General features: G+C 40.6%; 1 protein-coding gene across 9 annotated transcripts in view; it reads left to right on the forward strand.

Annotated features, from left to right (window-relative positions):
• The window catches only part of RALGAPA2 (Ral GTPase activating protein catalytic subunit alpha 2), a 328,009-nt gene that overhangs the window by 232,255 nt on the left and 72,501 nt on the right, over positions 1-23,253 (forward strand). For 7 of the 9 annotated variants that reach the window (XR_003144828.3, XR_003144827.3, XR_003144830.3 and 4 more), the window contains one exon: positions 12,442-12,569. Coding sequence is in view for 2 of the 9 variants with exons in the window: in XM_025469118.3 (XP_025324903.1) it covers positions 12,442-12,569 (128 nt within the window). In the remaining 7 variants the exon portion in view is untranslated. Of the gene's footprint in view, positions 1-12,441; positions 12,642-23,253 lie in introns of all 9 variants that reach the window. The other 2 variants (XR_003144829.3, XM_025469120.3) reach the window with 1 other exon arrangement.

Consider the following 23,253-nt stretch of genomic DNA (forward strand, 5'->3'; position numbering starts at 1 on the left):
GAGGAGAGGATTATGCACAAGTTTTGTGAATTATAGGTAGAGTCAAAAGCATTCTTTTAGCACCTGTATATTTCATCTGAATATAGTATGACTCTGGTCTAAGTACATTTATTTTACTGGTCTCTGGGCAGCCATACTTCTCTGAGAATAATTTTAATCCTTTTTTAGGAGGGGGGGGGGAAACCTCATCAGTACACAAAAGTCCTGCTCATTGGATAGAGTCATGCATATTCAAATTGTACTTTCATTCACTCCGCCTCATTAATAGCGTATGTAATAATGTAGGGCTATTTGTAATACAAGCTCCCAGGCAGCATTGCTTCCAAGTCCTTTGAAATTTAACATATTTCGCTTTCTCATTCCATACACCTCCCTTAAATATACAAATCATGTGCCTGGCAGAGTCCGCCTCCTCTTAATAATACACAGCATTTGCGAAATGGTATGTTGAAGAAATGTGGGTTTGCTGTGTGAGCACAGAAAACCCTCACGTCTGAGAGCATCTGCTCACTTCTTGAGGTTTTTATTGACCTTTGTATAAAATAAATATTAGTGTGTTCAGTGACATGATTTCATTGTGAAATTATTTTCAAAAGTAAGTTCGTCCCTGTAAATATTGACAGCCTTTGGTCATGGAAAAGAAATGTGCTATTGTCAGATTGCTAGGGATTTTTTATTTCTACTTTTATTACTAAGTCAGTAGTCAGGGAAGACTTGCATATAGAGCAGAACATGAGTGCTTGAAACGGTTTGTTTAAATGCCCAGTTCTGTAGAAAAGGGGTTCATAAAGCTTCCATATTGCCATGTTGCTTTTCTTTTTTCAGCAACTAAAAACAATCTGGGGGATTAGAATATTTGCTTTTATGAATTTGTGAAGGTAGGCTTTAGTGTTTCTGTCGTGTTTACCTGCAGGCACATTAGTGACCGACCGTCCAGCAGGGCAGATATGCTGAAGCAGCCTTGACTGGGTGCAGTAAAGACAAGAGAAGCTAAGAGTCCTCCTTGTCACCTCCACCAGAATGTCAGTTTTATAAGTGAAAGACATGTTAATATCCTCCAGACTCTCCTTACTTGGCCGTGGTAGATATGGGCTTGGGAGAAAAAATGGATGATTCAGTCATTTCTGAGAAGTGCAGGCAGGAAAGAATGCTAGGATAGAAGGCAGGACACCACTGTGCTGCCACAGTGGGTATGGGTGTCTCTTAATTTCTTTGGACTTTTATTTCCTCAGGTGTAGCATTCGGGTTGGGGCCTAAGTCCTCTGCTGTCCTTTTCAGGAATTCTAAGTGCCCCTTTAAGACAATGGCCTGTTTGACTCTCCTGTTCCTAGATGCCCCTCCTTTCCTCCCTAAGCCACCCCAACTCACCAGGCTGCTGTCAAGGTGGTATTTGTCTCCCTTGCAGCCTCAGCAACTACTGCAAGTGTGTCAGTGTGTGAGTGTGTGTGTATGTGTGTGTGTGTGTGTGCCCACTAGCCCAGGAGCTTCACCTGGAGCCAGTGCCCAGAAATGCTGGTTAAGGCTGATGTACCAGAAATCACAAAAGCATTTGCCCATGTAAGGCAAAGAGTAGCCAGTATTGGCAGCTGTGTTTGAAAGGAAATCTTCTACTAGTGTGGCTTCATTATATGTGGAGTATGTTTGACCTCAGTGTGGTTATGGAAATTTCTTTTTATTTCATATATGTTATTTTCTTACCTATTTATCTCGACCCCAACCAAATAACCTTTTTCAGATTAAGGCATATCCTTTAAAATATTCTGGGAAATTCTCAGGGAAAGTAAATTGTTAACTTTTGAATATGTGAAGAATCATTTATTCTAAAAGATAATCAAAAATACTGAATAACCAGAATTTACTAAAAGGCATTATTTTTTTTTAAGATTTTATTTTTTTAAGTAATCTCTACACCCTACATGGAGCTTGAACCTAAAACCCTGAGATCAGTCATCACATGCTTTACTGACTGGCCAGCCAGGTACCCAAAAAATATGTTATCAAAAATGTATTGCCGAGATATATTGTTTTGGGAATTTATTATTATTGTTATTGGAGGTTTTTTTTAGTAAAGGAATGACATTAAGAACTTTGTGAAAGGCAACTGTCATCTGCAGATGTTATATCAAAAACAAATTTCTTCTCTAATTCATTGCCACTCCTAATTAAAGGAATTCCCTGGATACAAGGGATTTATATTATTTCTTTTGTCCAGTTTTTGAAAGACTGAGTCACCTACAAGCAGTTGCCAAAGAATAATAAAGAACATTTATTTATAAGATAAGCTCCAATACAGATGGAAAAAAAAATCTATAGCCTATTATTAACTCCAAGCTCCCGTTTTATCCTTTACAACAATTTGGCTTTTGAGAATTCTTTCTCCATTGATTTGCCTCAAAAGTTGACATTGTTTTCCTTTTTTTTCAGTTGGCCTTTGATATATAGATCATTCTCTCTTTTTCGCCTTATCCTCCCTCCCTTGGCAGTCAGAGCCAGCCTGTGTAAATGTACACTGAGTGGCAAATGGTAGAGCTCGCTTTGTGTTAGAAATCAGGACCGTTCTCATCCTCTACCTCTGAGCTGCCTCAGTAGGAAGGGCCTTCTGGCCAAGAGACAGGGTGTGTTCTCCTGATTGTTCCATCAGGGTGTCAGAAGCACACAGAATTCCTCTGTGAGAAGGAAACAAGGCCCACTGTCCACCACTGAGAATTTCTCCTGAAAGGTATACTTTGTGTTACTTGAAATCCATTAGGTTGTTGTTTGTTGTTGTGGAGGTTTTGTTGTCTGATTTTCTTCATGTGTACTTAGAAGTAGCTCATCTCACTGATTATGGACTGCTTTTAGGGTAAGTCATAGGAAGAAATGCACTTACTATTTTAAGATAGGAAGAAGGGGTTATTCTTTCTTATTTGTTGGTTGTCATTGTTGCCTAGATTAGGCAACTCTGAATAACTTTAGACTATGAATAGCTCCTTGATATTCCTCTCTACCCCGACGCCAGGAGTACTGTCATAAGGGGGAGATGCTCATTATTTTTCATAATTAGTAAAAGTAACAGTTTCATCCTTCTTTGCTCCTTGTCTAACTATTCCTCTGTGTTCTAGGTGCTAATCTCAAAATAGGTTTAGTCAGTCTTTGCAGGTTTTATGTTTCTCTGTTTTAACTGTGGAACCTTTTTTCAAACACATCAAACGAATTAAAAGGTGTAGCACCAGAAGCCTGCTCAGGGCCCTAGGACCACACTGTTAACCCTTTCATCCTGGCCTTTCAGGCATCTCCATGAAGCGAAAAGACAGACCATCATGACAGGTTTTATTCTAGAAATGTGCAGGGGGACAACAGATTTGGTTAGTGTCCTGTGGTCAGAGCCTTGGGAGCCAGAGGCCTTCTCTCAGTCATTCAAGCAATGCATCTATTGAGGCTGCTTCATGCCAGATATTGTGGCAAAGACCTGTGGTCTCATACTCCTGGTTTTTACTAAGGGAGTTTTACTAAGGGAGACAGCCAACTAGTAAGTAAATAAATGGTTGAACTAGAGACTTTCAGATAGGAGCTTTGGTGTTATAAAGAAAATAAAACAGAGTGATAGGATGGACAAGAATGAAGCTGCTTTAATTCAGGTAAGGGGAATCCTTGTTTCCAGTACAGCATGTAGGGAGCTTAGAAGTCATCACCACCATCCTAATGACATGAAAAGCTGAACAAACTGAGAATCAGCAGCTCTTCTTTGAGCCATCAGAGACTTAAAGTTAAAAAGAAAATTGCCACCCCCCAAACAGAAGAGACAGACGGATAACAGAATCATAACTTGCCATAGTAGAAGCCCAGGAACAGAAACCCCTGGGAACCAATAACAAGGTAGGAAAATGTCAACAGTAGTTGATCAATTGCTGGAGGCTCCCTGTACACAAATCTGAGAGTTAGAGTCAAGAGGGGCCTGGTCTTTGGGAGACCCCCACACACACATACTTTTGTGTGTTTTCCCTCAAGGAGCCCTACCACTTTCTCACAAGCAGGATGGGGCAGGAGGAACCCTCGTGCTTCAGCAGAGGGTGGGGAAAGAAGCCATTTTGAGATAAACCTGGAGCATTCTGTTCTTAACCAGCCCTATCCTCAAGAGGAAGTGTTTTACCAGAGCTGTTACCTAGTGGAAGAGGAAGCACCCAACTTAAGCTCCCTCTAGCTTTGCTGTTCTCACCTAAAGGGAAAGTGGGAGGACACAGAAAAACAAAACTAAGAAGCACTTATGAAGGTCACAGCCTAGAGATCCAGGCTCACTGAAACACTGAGACCTGATCATAGATCAGATCATAGGTCTGTGGAATTTCTCTCCCATGCCATATCACTATATCAAAAGGACTTTTGTAAAGTAACAACTGAAAGAACTACATATCTAAGACCTTATTTAAGAGAGACAACAAGGTAGACAAAAACATGGGAATCAGAAAATAAGCACAGCCTAACTCCAAGAGAGACACACATAAAGCCTCACACTAAAGGCCTATTGACTTCAGTTCCTTTTATGTGGTATATTATGTTCAGCTTTCAACAAAAAACTACAAGGCATACTAAAGGTAAAAACAAACAAACAAACAAACAAAAAACAACCAGCTTGAAGAGACAGAACAAACATCAGAATCAGACCCAGATTTGGCAGAGATTTTGAAATTATCTTATTATATTATCAGGAATTTAAAATAACTATGATTAACATGTTAAGGGTTACAATAGAAAGAGTGTGGACAGCATGCAAGAAGAGATGACTAGTGTAGCAGAGAGATGCAAACTCCCAAGAAAGAATTAAAAGGATGGGACGCCTGGGTGGCTTGGCAGTTGAGCGTCTGCCTTCCACTCAGGGTGTGATCCTGGATCCGAGGATTGAGTCCCACATCGGGCTTCCTGCATGGAACCTACTCCCTCTGCCTATGTTTCTACCTCTCTCTCTGTGTCTCTCATGAATAAATGAATAAAATATTTTTTTAAAAAAAGAATTAAAAGGAAATGCTAGAAATAAAAAACACTAGAAATTTCAAACAGAAATGAAGCATACCTTTGATGAACTCATCAATCAGCTGGACAACTGGGGAAAGGAACTATGAGCTTGAAGATAAATCAGTAGAAACCTGATTTCTGTGATTTCTGAAGAGAAGTCAACGGTAATACCTATGAAATGCAAATGGAAAAAAGGATGAAAAACATGAACAAAACATTTAAGACCTATGGGACAGTTGTAAAAGGTATAATACACACCTAATGGCAATACTAAGAGGAAAAGAAAGGAATAAAAGAAATACTTGAAATTATAATTATGTTATGTATTTTTAATATGTAATTTTAATATACATGAGAATTTCTCAAATTAATGACAGATACCAAACTATAACTCCAGGAAGCATAGAAAATACCAAGTAGGATAAATTCTAAAATATCTATACCTAGATATATTACATTCAAACTATGTGTTATAAACTGAATGTTGGTGCCCCTGTCCCCAGAATTTATTTTTTGAAACATAACCCCAGTATGATGGTATTTGGAGATAGGGCCTTTGGGAGATGATTAGGTCATCAGGGTAAAGCCCTCAGAAATTAGTTATAAAAGAGAGCCCAGAGCACTCCCTTGACCACTTCCTCCAAGTGAGGGCACAGAAACAGCCATCTAGAACCAGGTAGCAAGCTCTCACAAGGTATCAGGTTTCCTGACATCTTAATCTTGGACTTCCCAGCCTCCAGAACTGTTAGAAATAAATTTCTGTTGTTATAAGCTACCCAATGTATGATACATTGTTATAGCAGCCCAAACAGATTAAGACACTACCAAAAATCAAAAACAAAGGGAAAAACCTTGAAAGAAACCAGAGTTTTATAGTAACTATAGAGGAGCAAGGATAGGTATTACCGTTGACTTCTCTTCAGAAATCATAGAAGCAAGAAGCAATTTGATTAAAGTGGTAAGAGAGAGAAACCAACATAGAATTCTGTATCCTTCAAAAGTGAAGGAAAAAAATATTTTTTCAGACAAATAAAACTTAGGAAATTTGTGGCCAGTAGAGCTGCCTTGCAAGAAATGTTAAAATAAATTCATCAAAAAGAAGGAAAATGATATAGATCAGAAACACAAATCTACTTTTAAAAGGAAAAGTTTTAGAGAAGAAATAAGGTAAATGGAATCTTTAATTTTTCTTATTCCTAATTGATCTAACAGATAACAGTTTGTTCCAAATAATAATAGCAACCATGTATTCAATGATTGGATAAATAATGAATGACAGCATGTTATGAGGATGGAATTAAAGAATTGACAATACCCTATTGTAAGGTACTTGTACTACCTGTGGAGTGGAATAGTGCTGTTTGAAAGAGGACTTGGATTAGTTACAAATGTATATGTCAAACTCAAGAACAGTCATTAAAAAAAGTAAAAAAATAAATTAAAAAATTAAAAGTTATGAATATGCTAAGAAAAGAGAAAAACTGGAATTATATAAATGCTCAATTAAAATTAGAAGGCACGGGGTGCCTGGGTGGCACAGTAAGTTAAGTTTCCCACTCTTGGTTTCAGCTCAGATCATGATCTTGTGTTTTGAGATTGCACTCCATGTCAGGCAGGAGGGAACCTGCTTAAGATTCTCTCTTTCTCTCCCTCCGTCCGCCTTCCTCACTTATGCATGCGCTCTCTCACACAAAAAAAAAGAAAATCAGAGAAAGCAGGAAAAGAATAGGAAGGGACAAGAGGAACAAGTGAAATCTACTAACAGACCTGATGGATCGTAATCTAACTATATCAGTCATTACATTACATGTCAACAGTCTAAATACACCAATTAAAAGAAAAAAGACTGTCAGTGGATTAAAAAATAAAAACAACCAACTGTATGTTGTCTGTGAGAAACCTACTTTATTTTTTTAAAGATATTATTTATTTATTCATGAGAGACACAGAAAAAGGCAGAGACACAGAGAGAGAACCAGGCTCCTCGAGGCAGCCCAATGTGGGACTCTATCCCAGGACCCCAGGTATGCCCTGAGCGGAAGGCAGCTAGCTGCTTAACCACTGAGCCACCCACACATCCTGAGAAACCAATACTTTAAATTATAAAAGCACAGATTAAAAGTAGAGGGATGGAGAAAGATATCCCACACTAACACAGATAAGTAGAAAGCTGGACTAACTGTATTAATACCAGACAAAGCTGACTTCAGAGCAAGGAAAATTACCAGGGATGAAGGGGGGTATTAGTGGGTACAGAAAGCTCTGGGGGGGGGGTGATACTTACACGCCCCAGGAGGTGACCCGAAAGGAGCAGGAGACGAAGCCCCCAAAAAGCATCACACAAAGAGGACAGCAAGAGCAAAGTCCTTACAGAAAGCATGAGCTTACTAAGAATGAGGAAGGATACTTAATGCAGGCAGGGGAGGGGAAGAGGAAGGGGGAAAGGGGGCTAAGAGGAAGGCTGAGGTTGCTGAGAGCGTCCATGGCCCCAGGTGAGGACTCTGATCTTGATAAGCTTAGAAAGGCAGACAGTCTGACAACATTTTTCTCTGTAAAATAAAGATAAAGTGTCAGCCTCATGGAATTGTGGAAATTACATACTGGCCTGTGAGCGCTGAGCTCAGAACCTTGGCCCAGCATAGGGAGTTTATAGCAGTAGCCACAGCCGTTGGGCTCATCATCAAAAATCAAATATTCCTGGACTCCTTTACCCCTGTTCTATGAGTCTTTTGTTATTCTGTCTTAACGTAACCACTCTTTTAAAAAGATTTTATTTATTTATTCATGAGAGACACAGAAAGAGAGAAGCAGAGACACAGGCAGAAGGAGAAGCAGGCTCCACACAGGGAGCCGGATGTGGGACTCGATCCTGGGTCTCCAGGATCAGGCCCTGGGCCAAAGGCGGCGCTAAACCGCTGAGCCACCCAGGCTGCCCAAAATAACCTCTTTATTTCAAAATAGATCAATTAATTATGTATACTACTTTCATTCCAGTTACTAAGAATTACAGACTGTAAAGGCGTCACAGGAGAATCCCTTATAGGCCCAGTTACTTAATCCATTAACCTACTTTAAAAGACAGTCATGGAGATGCCATGATTGTTTCCTAAAGGGACTTTCTCTCTCTTTGGAAATTCTTTTCTGTGTCTACCCCAGGCTCTGCAAAATAGAGTTTAAGTCTATTCGCACTTATCTATCTTTCAAGAAACTAAGCCCGAGTCCAGTGAGCTGTTTTCCATCTGGCCCCCCTTCGGAGAGCATCGCCCTGCTAGTGACCTTGTGGCATTGTACATTACCAGAGAACACTGCCATGCCTTCCCCTTTCCACATCTGTGCATCAGTAAGGTCAAAACAGATGATCTTGAAGGGCTCTTCTACCTCTGCCATCTAGGATTCCAGGACCTGCTACAGTTTCCCTCTCCAGAAGTTCTCAATCCCACAGTATGAATTTACGAACTGAAAGAGTATATTTGGGCCCATAAAATTATGCTTGAGATGTCAAAATGAGTGACAGATAAATCAGTTCAAGAATTGCATTGAAGAACAATAAATTTCCCACTGGAAAAAAAATAGCAATTATATTATTTGCCAGAAAGACTGAAGAGTCCATAACTGAAAATTTTATTAAAATTTTTATAAGGATAAAATATGTTAAATTCTAAGCACTCTCATGTGCTCTGTGGCTCCATAGATCTTATACGGATCAATTCTTGATGGAGAATTCCTTACTGAAGGCGATTCTGGCTTTGGAGTAACTAGAGTCAAGCTTCTCCGGAGGATTGTCCTTGGCCAGCTCTGGTCAGCTAGGTCCCCACGACTGTTCTTTAGTCTTTTCATTTATCTCTAAATGATAATGATTTTATCATTATTTCCCTAGATTTCCCTAGATACCTGTTGGAGAGCTTTCCAGTCCTCCCAAGTGTGCAGTCCAGCCTCATCTCCTGTGTTACTCCCTTTAGTGGCCCTGTCTCTGACTTCCCACTGTGATATAGGAAGTCCCTCAGCATTTGTGTGCAGCCCTTTGCCCTGTTCCAGCCACAGTCTTTCTCTTTATTCACCTGTGATGCATCTAACACATCTAACTAATGCTTGGCTAGATTAGTAGCTCATGGAATACACTTTGGGGACACCGCCTTAGCAAAGAGAGCCAGTGCCACCTCACTGTTTTGTTCTTGTTTTATACCACTCGCCTGGAGTGCTCCTCTCTTCCCACAGGTTTCCCACAGTCATGACCACCTCCAACACAAAGACTTCTGTGGCTGCTCTCAGCTAGAAGAAGATTCTCCACAGCTCCAGAACATTATATCTGTACCCAAACTAAAGCTTTTTTTCTTTTCATTTTTTCTTTTTTGCCTTCTTGAATACATATTTTAATCCCCCTGCACACTGTTTATGCCTAAGAGTTCTGACATATTTACCTCTGTATTCCTCTCTCGCCCTTACTGAGGTGTGGATCAAAGCAGGCAAATACATAACAATTAAACAGATAAAATCTAAAATCTCTTCCCTTTTTACCTAGAAAGATTCTATGTATTCTTCAGAATTTTCAAGCAAAATTTTAGAGTCCTTTAATTATCTATTTTTCCCCAAAATTATCTTCTGATATTTAGAGAATGTATCCATACAATATAAAGATTAAAATATGTGGAAATAAACATTCTCAGAAACATACCTTATACTTCTCTTAAAGTTTTTACCCTTGATCTCAATATTGTATGGTTTTTCTACCTTGTCTCTCATTAGGACACTACTATTTGCAACCCACCTTAGGGATGTATATTGCATCTGAATATTTTAGCCACTCTGCGAGGGAAGTAGGGCATATCACACCTCTCTTGGGCTCCAAATACATCCTTGAATGTAAGTGTAGTAAGTTACCACAGGACTTGGTTTCTTAGCAGCCAAACCAAGTCCAGAATTTGAATCCCAATAGTCTCAGCCTCTTTAGGAGTAGAAAAGTGTTTATTTTCACACTCGTATGTGGATGCTTATTATTGAAAGGCTGTTTGCATTTGTGTGGCTCTGTGCATACGTATTGTGTACACTTTACAGGCATACATATGGAGTCCAGCAGAAACTTGAACACTGGATCTCTGCATTGTCACCCACTTTTTGCATGATAAAGGTAGTGCTAAAAAACAGGGTGCAGAAATCCTAGCCATATCTCTGTTATGAACATGTGCCCCAGTTTTTATTTTTTATTTTATTTTTTTAAAGATTTTTATTTATTTATTCATGAGAGACACACACAGAGAGAGGCAGAGACACAGGCAGAGGGAGAAGCAGGCTCCCTGCAGGGAGCGGAACTTGATCCCATGACTCTAGGATCACAACCTGACCCAAAGGCAGATGCTCAACCACTGAGCCACCCAGGTGCCCTAGTTTGTAGATTTCTTATGTCAGTTGTTCCTCATGTCCACTCTTTTGGGCAGAGATAGTCTTCTTTTTACCATTGTATCCCTAGCCCCTCTCCCATTTCCAACCATGTGGAAAAGATAAAAAAGATAAAAAGATATTCCACAAATAGATGGCCTTTGACACAAGCAAAAAGACCCATGCTGGAGACCTGCATTTATTAAATTATTTAAATTATTTAAAATAACAATCAGTTTCAACCATTCAGGCATTATTTGCATTCCAACCTTGTGCCAAGTACCTGGAGGTTTCTCTCCATCATCTCCTCCTCAGTTTTCTTTGCTAATTCCTCCTCACGTCTCCAACCTGTAAATATTGGAGGGCCACAGGATTAGTCCTCGGACCTCTTTCCTTCTCATCTGATCATCCAATCTCATGGCTGAAACATCATCTATAAATAACTCTTATGAATTTCCAACTGGAAGTCCCTTGACTTCTTGCCTGGTATATCTGCTGCCACCCCCATACATCACTATAAATATCTAATAGGCATCTCAAACTTAGCAAGTTTAAAATTAAACTAGTGACCTTCCCTTTTGATCTTCTCCATTTTAGGAAAAGGTGGCTCCAGTCTTCCAGTTGTCCGGCATAAACCATGGCATTGCCCTTGATACCTCTTTTTCTCTCCACTTCAATAGTAATCCTCAGCAAATCCTGTTTACCTTCAAACTATATCCAGAAACCTACCACTTCTCACCACTTTGGTCATCATTCTGATCCAAGCCATCATCATCTCTTGCCTTGATCATTCACTAGTTCCCTGTTTTCCATAATGCTTACTTTTTTGCAATTTTCCCAACACAACAGCCTGAACATACCTTTAAAATATAGGTGAGATCAGCTCTCCTACTTCCCTAAACCCTCCAGAAGGCTTTTATCTTGTTCAGAGCAGAAATCTAGAACCCTTTACAGCCTGTCTTAGGACAGGCCTAACTTTATTGCATTCTGCTCTCTTTCTTGCTCACTCAGCTCCATCCTCTGTGGCTTAGTTGCTGTTTCTTAACCATAGCAGTCCCACTCCCACCACAGGGCTGGCTATTTGGTGTTCCTCGGCCTAGAATGCTCTTCCATCAGATGTCCTCATATAACATGAGGTTCATTCCCTCACTTCTGTCAGGCTTATACTGAAATAACCATCTTCTCCTTAAAGCCCTCCCTGGCCATATGATCTAAAATTGGAGGACATCTCCCTTTAAAAAGAGTCCTATTACTCTTCCTTGCTTTATTTTCCGCCTTAGCGCTTTTAGTACCATATATATATATAATGTATTTATACTGTTCATTCTCTTAAGCCTCCAGTAAATTGTAAGCTCAGTGAAATAAGAAATTTTATTATTCACTGCTGTGTCCTCAGTGAATAGAACAATGTCTGTCACATAATAGAGAGAAATAGAGAAATAGAGAGAGAGAAAAGACATGCACTAGAACTTCATGGGTTGCCCAGGTATAAAAGTGGGTCCAGTGAAGGAAAGCCATGCCTCTAATAAGGAAGTAGATAGAAATGAGGATAACACAATTATCTTGGAAGCAGAGGGAAGAAGGTTCAAGAAGAACGAGGACTCTAAGTAGGACCTTGTAGCTGCTAACAGTGATAGTCATCATCTCCTTTAAGAGTCAGTACACATCAGGGTCCATGCAGAAACACTACCAATTCCAAACTGGTTTCAGAAAGTTGCAAGACTAGGAGGTGTACAATGAGACATGGCTGTGTATTGTGCATAATCCACATGATGCAGGCACTTAGAAAGAATAATGCTATTTCTGTAAATGACAACACAAGGAAAAAAAATAATAACCCAGTGAGAATTTGTCATGAGCAGTTTTGTTGATGAGTTCATAATGGAGGAGTATTGTAGAGCAGACCTGTGTTGCTTGATTTGAAAGCCCTCCATCATATCATGCTAAGGTTAGCATCTCTTCTGTGGGTGATGGTCTGCATGGTCATGACAGGTCTGAGACATCAACCAGCTATTCTCATGTCTAGTTTGATTTTTACTGGTTTTGAAAAGTAAGTGTTTTTCTGTTTTGAATCAACAGGTTCCGTTTTTTGGGCCTCTGTTTGACGGAGCCATAGTGAGTGGGAAGCTCCTGCCAAGCCTTATATGTGCCACGTGCATCAATGCCAGCAGGGCCGTGAAGTGCCTCATCCCACTCTACCAGAGCTTGTATCTTTTTGTTTTGAGTATGTACCTATTAACTATCCCCAAATCCTGATTCTCAGCAGTTTGCCATGAGAGGTAAGTATTCACTGGGTTGAAGAGGGAATAGAGAACGTTTTTCAGTATGTGTTGAAAATAACATTGTGTGATCTTCAAACCATCTATTAATTTATATTAAGTATAATAATACTGTGCTTCACCGAACCCCAGAAGAGTTTATGTTCATAATGTAGTCATGTAAGTCTGTGCCAAGAAGCTGTGACCATTAAGAGCGGTTCATCCTTTCCCGGTGCTTTGCCTGAGGTTGGGTTCCCTTCTGCCCATCCCTGTGAGTTGCAGTCTATTGTGTGTGGAAGGTGAGATGCTGAGGAAAATGTAGTGGGGTCACCCAGGGTACCTACCCGAAGCCAACAACAAATGAAATGAATCTAATCAATCAAAGAATGTGATGAGTGCCACTGGAAGTATGAATGGCCTTCTAGGAGGTCAGAGGAGAGGGCAATTGCATCTGGCTGGGGGACAGGGAAAGACATCCTCAGTGAAGTTGCTTTGGAACTCATCAGTGAGAATGGCTAAAAGTCCTTTTGTAATGTTTCCCAAATCTTCACCAACCCTTGATCTTCTCTCTAAAACCAGAAGAAATTTCACTTTTGTAATTTTTTTTTCTCAGAAAAAAAAAAATCAGTCAGCACACTTTATAAGTCTAGGCATAATGTCTGATTATAAGAAAAAGAAATTAAGGTGACATCATAAAATTGCTACAAAATGCATCTGACCTCCTAGTAAAACTTAAAATTTCTCTCTTTCTAACTGGTATTGATAATGAGTATAAACATGTTGTGTTTGACCTCTGTCTATACTTCTCCCACTCCAACCATAAGTGATATGTTGCTGAAGGGGTGGGGGTGAGAGTGGGTGAGAAATACCATGTGTGAATAGATACAGTTCATGAAAAATACCATTCATTAAAATCCTGGTCACTGTATTGACTGATATTCTGTCTTTAGATTTAAAAAAAAAAATACATATGCCATGTGGCAACTTGGAATTATCATAGAAATTAGTAGTAGAAAAGAGCTATTAGGTCCCATCTGGTCCCTCCCCGGGGGCCAGGGCAACATTATTCCCTTCTGCGTGCTCCCTCGCACTTTGTCCAGGCTGGTGGTGTGTGTTTGGAAGATGGCATTCTCTGAAGTGATATCCACAGCACTCTAGACTTAATCTTAGAGCTGGTGTCAATTCAGCCTTCAGCATGGGGGTTTTTATTTCACAAACAGCTTGAAAGAGGTTTTTGGCAGAAATGAGAAAGACCTATTCAGCGATTGGCTTGTCAGTTTGCATGTCAACTAGGATGAGCTGGACACTCATCAGTCAAGTATGTTGGACCAAGGCAGGGAAAAATCATTTGCAAACAAGAAAACTCTGCATCCTATAAGTCCATTGTGATTTTTGGCACGTCACCTTCCCCACTTATCAAATTTCTCATTACAAAGAACATGCTTTGTTATTTTGTTCAACACTGCCTTCTCAAATAAGAATGAATATAGCATCAGAATAATCAGGTTTAGGGAAAACAATATTGTTACAAGTTCAAAGAATAAGATTCAGTGTCACTTGAAAAACTTTTCGATGAATCACATTAGACTAATGTGGATGCCAGCCAGGGCTACTGATGCTAATGTGGGTTAGTAAATGCTATATTGTCCAGTGTCTCAGAAGATAACCACGTTGACATCTCAGAGTACAACTTGGTATAGAAATCAAGAAAGGGAAAGTAACAAAACCTATTATGTTGATCATTATAAAAATTTAAGTATTTTTCTTTTATATCCTGAGAAGATTCAGTTCATGCTGTTGAAATAAGTTATTTAAAACAAGAAATGAGAGGGATCCCTGGGTGGCTCAGTGGTTTAGCGCTGCCTTCAGCCCGGGGTGTGATCCTGGAGGCCCTGGATTGAGTCCCGCGTCGGGCTCCCTTCATTTAGCCTGCTCCTCCCTCTGCCTGTGTCTCTGCCTCTCTCTCTCTGTGTCTCTCATGAATAAATAAATAAAATCTTTTTAAAAAATTAAAAATGAATAAAATAAAATAAATGAAATTCTATATATAATTTTTATAAAGATGTAATCAATAGGGAAAGCTTTGTAATCACTTAACTACTCTATTGTTTAATTTCTGCCTACGCAAAGTGCTAATATAGGCCAGAAACCAAACGTATAATAAGAAACGTTGAGAAAAGTAGAAAAAAAGAAAAAAGGGTTTTTTTTCTGTACTTCTGCTTTTTAAAACATTACTAAATTACTAATTATTATACTTTTTAAATAATTATAGATGTCCGCCTAGGCTATTAATATTTAACTGCTCCCTTAACATTTTGTTAAAAGATCATGGTCCTCACATGCTTGGGCAAAAGTCTAAACTGGATTGTATAGCAGCTGATGTCTGGAATTTGCTGCTTTGTAGAGATAAGTCTTAGATTTGAATTTTGAAAAACACTGAATAACCTAACACATCCTAATCACAGATGTCTCCTTGCATTCTCATTTAGCAAACAAACAGTGTGGACTCGAAAACTGCTGAGCCCAGCAGCAGGAGCTTGCAATACACAGGGAGCAAGGTATAGGGTTTTTACCCCACACATCACAGAGAAGACACGAATGTGGTATAAAGCAACTCAATAGAGGATTGGTGAAACAGGACCAGGGAAAAATCTCTCTGCAGAGAAATCATGTAGGCTGAGGTTGGAGGGATGAGAGGGAAGCTGTCCCCAGGAAGGAGGGATGGCATTCCAGACAGGACACCATAGAAAGCCCAGGAGTCCGAGTGTTTTTGAGTGGTAAACTTGGGATTTTTAGCATTTAATGCATGGTCAGGCCCATCAGAGTACAGAGTACGTGTGATAGACACAAAACCAAGCTTCTAGGAAGCTGAGCTTTCCCAACCTTGTCACTTCATGGTCCACCTTGAAAATTCTAATCTTAGCACAGAGTCGAGGCTGCCTGATTTCAGGGGCAACCATCTCAAGCCTCTGTAAGTTCCCCCAAGGACTGAGAAAATTAGTACTACTTTGGACATATCTAAAACCAGGGCTTGGGACCAAGAGGTCCTGGAAGAGAATGCAAATGTAGGGCCCCTCATTCAAAAAGCAAGGAAAGTGTCTTTATTTTTTCTTAAGATTTTATTTATTTATTCATGAGAGACACACAGAGAGAGGCAGAGACACAGGCAGAGGGAGAAGCAGGCTCCATGCAGGAAGCCCAATGTGGGACTCAATCCTGGGACCCCAGGATCACGCCCTGAGCCAAAGGCAGACGCTCAACCACTGAGCCACCCAGGTGTTTTGGAAAGTGTTTTTAAACATGCTACAATATAAAGTTTTTTCCGTTCTTTTTCTGCTTTTTCTCTCGACTTGTCATGGTGTATTTATTTGCTATCTAATGTCACTTTAAGTCAAGAAATATTAAAAATTTAGATTATTAGCATTAATTTTATCAGTTTTTATATTGTTTAATATACTAATGCTAAAGCATTTAACTTTATGGAATGCCTATGGAATTACCACAATGACATAGCTCATATTTTTGTGACTTGTACAGGGATATGTTCTGTTCTTAACAGTGAAAAGACTGCACAAAACTAACTTACCTATTTTTCTCTCATTCTTCATACGTACATACTATACCAACACTTCTTTCAGTTCATGGATGAGTAAGGAAGGGCTGATAGGAAAAGGAACTATGAGTCCCTCTGTTTTTCCTTTTCCTTCTCTGACATCATTTTCAGAGTAAATTATTGGCTAACACAGAGAAGTAACACAACTAAGGATATATATGATTTCTTGGTTATTGTTCTTAGAACAACACTGCTTTTTGTGCTCAAAGTAAGTTCTGGTTCAGGTGGAAAGTATGCCTCTCAGAATAGTCTGCTTTCCCACTTATTCAGTCTTGTGGTAACACTCCCCTGTGCTCCCTCTGAGTCTCTCTTACCTTCCAGGCACTATGGCTCCACCATAGTCCTGCTCCTGGGGCACTGCTAAGGTTTATGTGCAAGGAACCAGCAGAGCACATGTTGTGTGCATTTCCTTTGCCCACATGCATGCTCCATTCTCTCATCAGTCTTCAAGTGCAAAACACAAGATCAAAGATAAAATTATTAAGAACATCAAGAGAGCAACAGCAGAGTATTAAACCAAGCAGGGCCCATTGTAAGCACTGTGCAGCTGCTCAGGTCACATGCCCATGAAGCCCTCTCAGGAACCCATCCCAATCACCACCACTACCCACCCCCTGCCCCAGTAGGAGCTAGGGAATTCTCTTCCTGGGTATTTATTAGATTTTATTTCCTTCCTAAAGCCTGACAGTATATCCCCTGGCAACTTTTATTGGCATATGAACCAAGACCCGATAAGGAATATAGCAGCTTACATGTATGGCCCTAGAAGACACCAAATTTCTGAGAAAACATTGCTATTTCCGGTTGCCCTAAGATATTAGGTATAGTAGTGGGTGCTGACGAAGAATGGGAAATTTCTTTGTCAACACCAGCCATTGTATATGGGCAACTGTGTGTCCCCATTTTGTTTCTAATATTAAGGTTACAGCTGTTAAGTAGAACATCACCAAACTGTTCATTGCTTCCAAATGTCACTCAGGTATCAGAATGACTATTGTATGAACAAAGGACATGTTGTTTACTTCAGACTTTCTTTCAATCCTTTAGAGAGAAAGTACTAGTTTTGTTTTGTTTTTTGTTTTTCTTTTGTATTGACCACAGATAGCCAAGCATTGAGCTTGATGACAAATGAAGAAAAGAGCCAGTGGAGTTAGTTTGCATTTCTTGTGCCCTGCCCACCTAATGATTGACACTTCAGTGCCCTAAAATAGTGTCAGTTGTGATTCAGTGTTATACAGTATTTAACTAGAAGTAGAGATGTGAGCAGTAAACACATCAAGTTTGTTCAGTAATGTTTAAGAAAATACAACATTTCTTATGAAACAGAAAGGTGGGCATATTGTTAGAATGGATTTGCCTCTAGGGATCTTTTTGAGCAGTAAATCTAGCTTAGAATTAATATCAAAGGAGTTCTTGTTTGGGGTACCCTTGGCTAAATGATCAAACAGTTGGAACTGTGTGGTGAAGACTCACATGAGACTGAAGAATATACCATTGTCGTACATGATCAAAAAGTGAACACAGTAGGGATGTGTTTGGAAAGCACCCTCAGTAACAGTTCAGTCCAGCCCCTTTGTCCTTCCTGGGTTTTCTGGTAACTTCCTCAGCAGGCTAAATCTAATATGTCAAGTGGAGCCCTTGTCCCGTGGCCACTGCTTTTCTGAGTGACAAGGGCCAACTCACCTGCCATCTGCTTTTTCTATCCCTCATGGGCAATCAGGGGGCCTATTCCCATGCCTAGAGTGTTGTAAATGGGAAGTTTGCCACATGTTATGTTTACGGTTCCCAAGCCAACTAAAAATTCCAAAATCAAACCATGCTCGGCTGGTGGAAGTTCCCCAGATCGTCAGAGCCAGGGCTCTCTCATTCTCCTCCTCAGCTAACTTGTTTCAGGGAAAAGGTTGCCACATAACATGCAGCACTCCCATTAGGAGGAGCTCGCTCTGAATCAAACAGATGGTGGCTTTTTAAAATAAACGTCCACTTCAATAGAACAATAGCCACAATGGCATTCACCATCTCTCCTCTCTGGAACTATCAGCATTTGATGGAGAGAACTGGGCTGCCTAAGGAAAAGTAATTTTGTACCTCTTAAGTGAAATTTAGTTTCATTTTCAATTAATGGATATAGTGGATAATACTATGGATTCTCTCTTAGACTTATGACTTCCTAATATCATTGCTAAGTTTTGGTCTCAATTTATATACCTTCAAAAGTGGCCTCTCTTCCCTAAAGGTATAACAACCCCATTTCTAACTTCTCCAGTAGGATCTTGGTTCTTATTCCTGGGATGATCTTTAATTTCCTCCGTTTGTCTCTATATGCTTAAGAAAAGTGTATGAAAATGAGTCAGACAGTACTATGTAGTATATTTTGCCATGCAGAACCAGTTTGCATTTGTCAACATTCACTGCCGCCTTGCTAGGCACTTAGCCCCTGGAAGTAGAAATATGAATAAGATATTCCAAGTGGTGGACAGTGTTTGCTTAGCGACCAAGCTCTAAAAATGCACATGACATTTGAGAACTGCAAAAGCTTCCATACAGCAGAGCAGAAGTATACACATGCACACATGGTGAAGATGGAAGTGACAGGAGCATCCAGGGGGCAGTGGGAGGAGTTCTGAGAGAAGGTGAAGGCCTGATCTAAGGCAATGGCAGGGGAATGGATTGGATCCCTACATAAACCAGGTAGATTAATTCAGCGTGGGACCTGCTGGATCTGCTGCGCTATGCAAGGAAATGAGAAGATGGTCAGGAACAGACCTCTCCAGGGCATCATGTTTGAGAAGTAGCTTGGGAGGAGGAAGTAGAGAGGAAGGCAGAGTAAAGGGAGAAAATAGTGTCACAGAAAAGGAGGAGCAGAAAAATGAAGGGTTACTTTAGCAGTGGTCACAGGACATACTCTTCTGAGAAGTCTTGTCCGTAGCTGATTGTAGCAGTTTCATGTCTTCACCCAGAGCATTGGGTATGATAGGACCCAGGACTGAATTATTTAAAGGAAAGGCAAACACATCAGATAATAGCAGCACCAAAAAGAAAGAAGACACTCCTGGGTGGGATGGAAGTGCTTGAGAATGGGAAGTGCATGGAGGGACAGACCTTAGGGCAGCCACCAGAATGAAGCCCTGCTCCATTTGGGAAGGCGCACACAGTGCTTTCCCAGTCCACGCTTCTAAACAGGTGCAGAGGCAAAATGTCATTGTGACAGGGATTGGTGCCACTCAGTGTCAGCTCCACCCCGCATTCTACTAAAGGCAACAAGCATTTGATCAGTTTTTGACAGACAAACAATATCCTTTTCTCAGAAGACAGAGGAAGCAAATGAGGGGAACTATTATTTTGGATCTGTTCCTTAGCAATTTGAAAGGTTTGGATTTGTGACTGTGAATGTTGCAGAGGTAATAACTTTGTGCTAGCATTCATGTAAGAATGGGAGGAAAACGAGTAGACTTGTACCTTGACACTTGGGAAGTATGTTTCAAAAAGTAGAGTTCAGATCAAGAAATGGCATATTCCCATGGGTGGGTTGAAACTATAAAAGGGAATAAGAAATGAGAGATTTTTTTATTATAAAATTACAACTGTCTCTCAGAGAGAAGGAAAGACATGGAAGTGCAGCCAGTGTTGCTTGCCCAGGGTGGGGTCCGATGAGTGCACATTCAACACGGGTGCATCAAGACTGAAAGAGAGCTCCATGCCACCCTGACAGAAGGCTGTCACATTAACCTTTACTCCACTTGTCCTCCATATTCTTCATATAGGAAGGGACAGAAAACTGTGTGAAAGAGTTTGAATTAAAACTCAAATCATTGAGAACATTATAAGAAGAGGGGGGGAAGAAAGGAAAAAAGAACCAGCCCCTGAAATTAAGGTCTAGCCTTTAAGGCCATTATATGTCTAGTTGTAGAACAGATTTCCAACAGTGGTCTCAGATCCAGAAGAACTACCCCCTGCCCCAAAATCAAGTAAAATAAAGGATGCACCCAGAACTGAAAACAGGAAAATGTTTTCCTTGTTTTCAAATAGGATTATAAGGATGGATTTAGAATGTTGCATGGACCTCTTATAAAATTGTTATGCTAGATTATTAAATAGCTGTGAGCTTTCAGAAAATAATGACTGTACAAAGAAGAAAATATCCCAAACACATTAATTGTGTTTGATAAGATAACTATCTTCAGAGATTAGAGAAAGCTCAGAGATTAGAGAAAGCTTTTAAATTAGAATCTTAATTTTGGTAAACCGCAAGATAAAATATCACAGTCATCTGGCAAATAGGAGAGAGAAATAGGGACCCAGGGGAGTTGGGTGACTTCACTCTAGCCAGACGTACAATGCATTAATTCATGGACCACCAGTCCATTGGGCCTTTGTGTCTCTGGTACTGCATGTGCACCACAGCTTTGCTCAACCCTTCTACCACACAACAATGTTTTTATCAGCAACTTTCACAAAGGTCTAGAACATGTTTACCATTGGTCAGAAAGCTAAGAGGGTTAACTTAGTTGACATGAGGCAAAATCAAAAACTAGGATTACATCAACAGATGAGACTTTTAGGCGCAAACCCAACAAGGTGAGATTTAGCAGGGTAGACCCATGTGCCTGGGTTTACATGATCAGTGGTGTGTGGACAGGATGGGGATGATGGGATGTGACAGCAGGCCCTGGGAAACATCTGAGGATTTTGGTTAAGCATAGATTTGGGGTGAGAGACCAGAGGTGATGCAGGGACCTATCTGTTCTCTTAGACTACAGCCTGAGGCCCCTGAGGGGCGGGTCACAGAAGCGAAACAAAGGCATCAAGCCTCTGCTCCTGAAGCCTCAGGCCACACTGTGAAAGGGGCTCTGCTCAGGGCCCACACTGTAAGGAGAGACCTTGACCAACCCAGAACATGCCCAGATTAATAGTGACCGCTATACCTAGAGGTCTCAGGGAGCCATTAAAACCAAGAAGAAGTTGTTTCAGAAGCCTGGGGTTTTTTTTAAAGAAGGCAATAGAACTGGGACCAAAAAACAGAGGCAACCAAGGAGCAGTTTTTAGCTCAAAGTCAAGCCAATGTTCAAAAACCAGAGCTGACAAACCAGCTGCCTGCAGGCTGAATCTAGCCCCCAGATGGGTTTTGTTTGAAGTGCAGTTGGCCTCCAGTGTTACTTATAAAGATTGAGTGTGTCAGCCTCTTTGAAAAATCAGAAGATTTTGCATTTTCAGAAATCTAGGTTTCTGACTTCTCTCCAAGAATCAGAGCTTCTGACCCCACTGGGCCCCCTTTCTTGCTGGCAGCAGTCAGCTTCCTAACAGTCTGTGTGCTCTCCTGTCACCACAGCTCGCCCAGTCCATGTGCCTCCAGCGCTGAGGCCTGGTACTCAGCACCACCATCACAGCACCCACCCTACCTGAGCTGGCCTCCCTCTGCAGGTTAGTGAGATGGTTAGTGAGCCAAGCAGGTTAACACAATGCAGTCTTTGGTGAGGAGTCCGTGACACCCTGGTTATTTTTATCATCTCACCAGCTTGGAGTTTTAAACCTGTGTTCTCAAAATTGGAACCACTCACCTGTGGACTTAGGTCTGGGAAGTACTTCCTTTCTCCCATCTACAGGTATTAAAGGCTAGAGACTGTCTTCCCTCCATGATATGTGGCAGGCCCTCTCCGTGTGAAGGTGTGGCTCCCTGGGTTTGGGGCTGCCCTCCTCCGTTGGTGCCTGATGGAGCCTGGGAAGAGCACATGGTATGGGCAAAGTCTTCAAGGAGTGGGAGCAAGAAACCATTCTGTACTCCTTTGCTGTAAAGTGACTTCTTGCTATGAGACAAAAGACCATCCCCTCCAGAAAAGTTAGTGTAAATCTCACAATCTGTGCAGAAACCAGGCTGGTGGCTGCTGCTTAGGGAAATAGCAGCAACCCAGCTTTCTGCTCTGCCCCTCTCCTGTCCATGGCTCTGGGGTCACAATATCTCAGAGCCAGTTCTTCACAGGCCGGTGCTCCTTCCCACAGTGGGACCTTTGGGAACAGTGAGCTCTGCTGACCCCAGACACTCCCATTGGGTCTCTCCTGTGACACAGATTGCTCACCCTCCCACAGCCATCGAGCCCTGTGAGACTCTCGTAGCCAGACGGGGCCTCCCTCTATCCTCTTCTGTCTCCTGATTATACTACGAGCTGCTCCACAGGGGCCTTGTCTCCATTTGGTTGATACCCTGGTCTCGTGTACCTCGTAGTAAATTATGAATATGAGTATGTATAAAGAGAGAGAGGAAGGGACAGAGATTGATTTGGTTAAAAAAAAATTTTTTTTGGTAAACAGAGACAAAAGCAAATCGTATTTATAAAACTGAATTTTTTCAAAATTGAAAACCTCATTTATCCAAGAAATAATGGTTTTACAAATAGAGTACATATTTACATATGTATATATTGATATAGTCTCAAAATCCTTTTTATTCCACTTCATACCTGGATCCCCAACACTCAGAACAGCACCTGGCACATAGTGGGTACTCAGTAGTTTTTGAGTGAACTATACTGGCAAAAATACGTACATGATAGTATTCAAGAAAAACGAGGTGTTAGAATTTTTACTGAAAAATTATATTCCATGTGTATTTTTCTTTATACTGAATGATAGTGTTTTGTGCATATTACTTTTATATTCTATTGCATTCTAAATAATAATCCATTCATCACCACCCCAAAAAGTTACCGAACCACATTCGTGTAGAAATTCTGACAATGAGAATGGTGATTTTATATTTGGTCTTGAAATTAATTAAATCTTACTGACAGGCATGAAAAGTAAAGGCTATTCAGTTATCCCATTTTCCTAAAGTGATAAATTTGTTTATTTAGTTAGTTTTTGAGAGACAGATTGAATTCAAATAGTGTTAAAGTCAGAAAACTTACAGACAAGAAGGAAGTGAGAAGGAAACAATGTTGCCAGGAAAGCCATGCCTTCCCAGGAGAGGCGTGCCCCTCCAGTCTCAGGAAAAAAGAAGTGTCTGGATAGGCCTTAAATAACGTT

This window comes from Canis lupus, chromosome 24 (assembly GCF_003254725.2).
Source record: "Canis lupus dingo isolate Sandy chromosome 24, ASM325472v2, whole genome shotgun sequence".
Taxonomy (NCBI): Eukaryota; Metazoa; Chordata; class Mammalia; order Carnivora; family Canidae; genus Canis; species Canis lupus.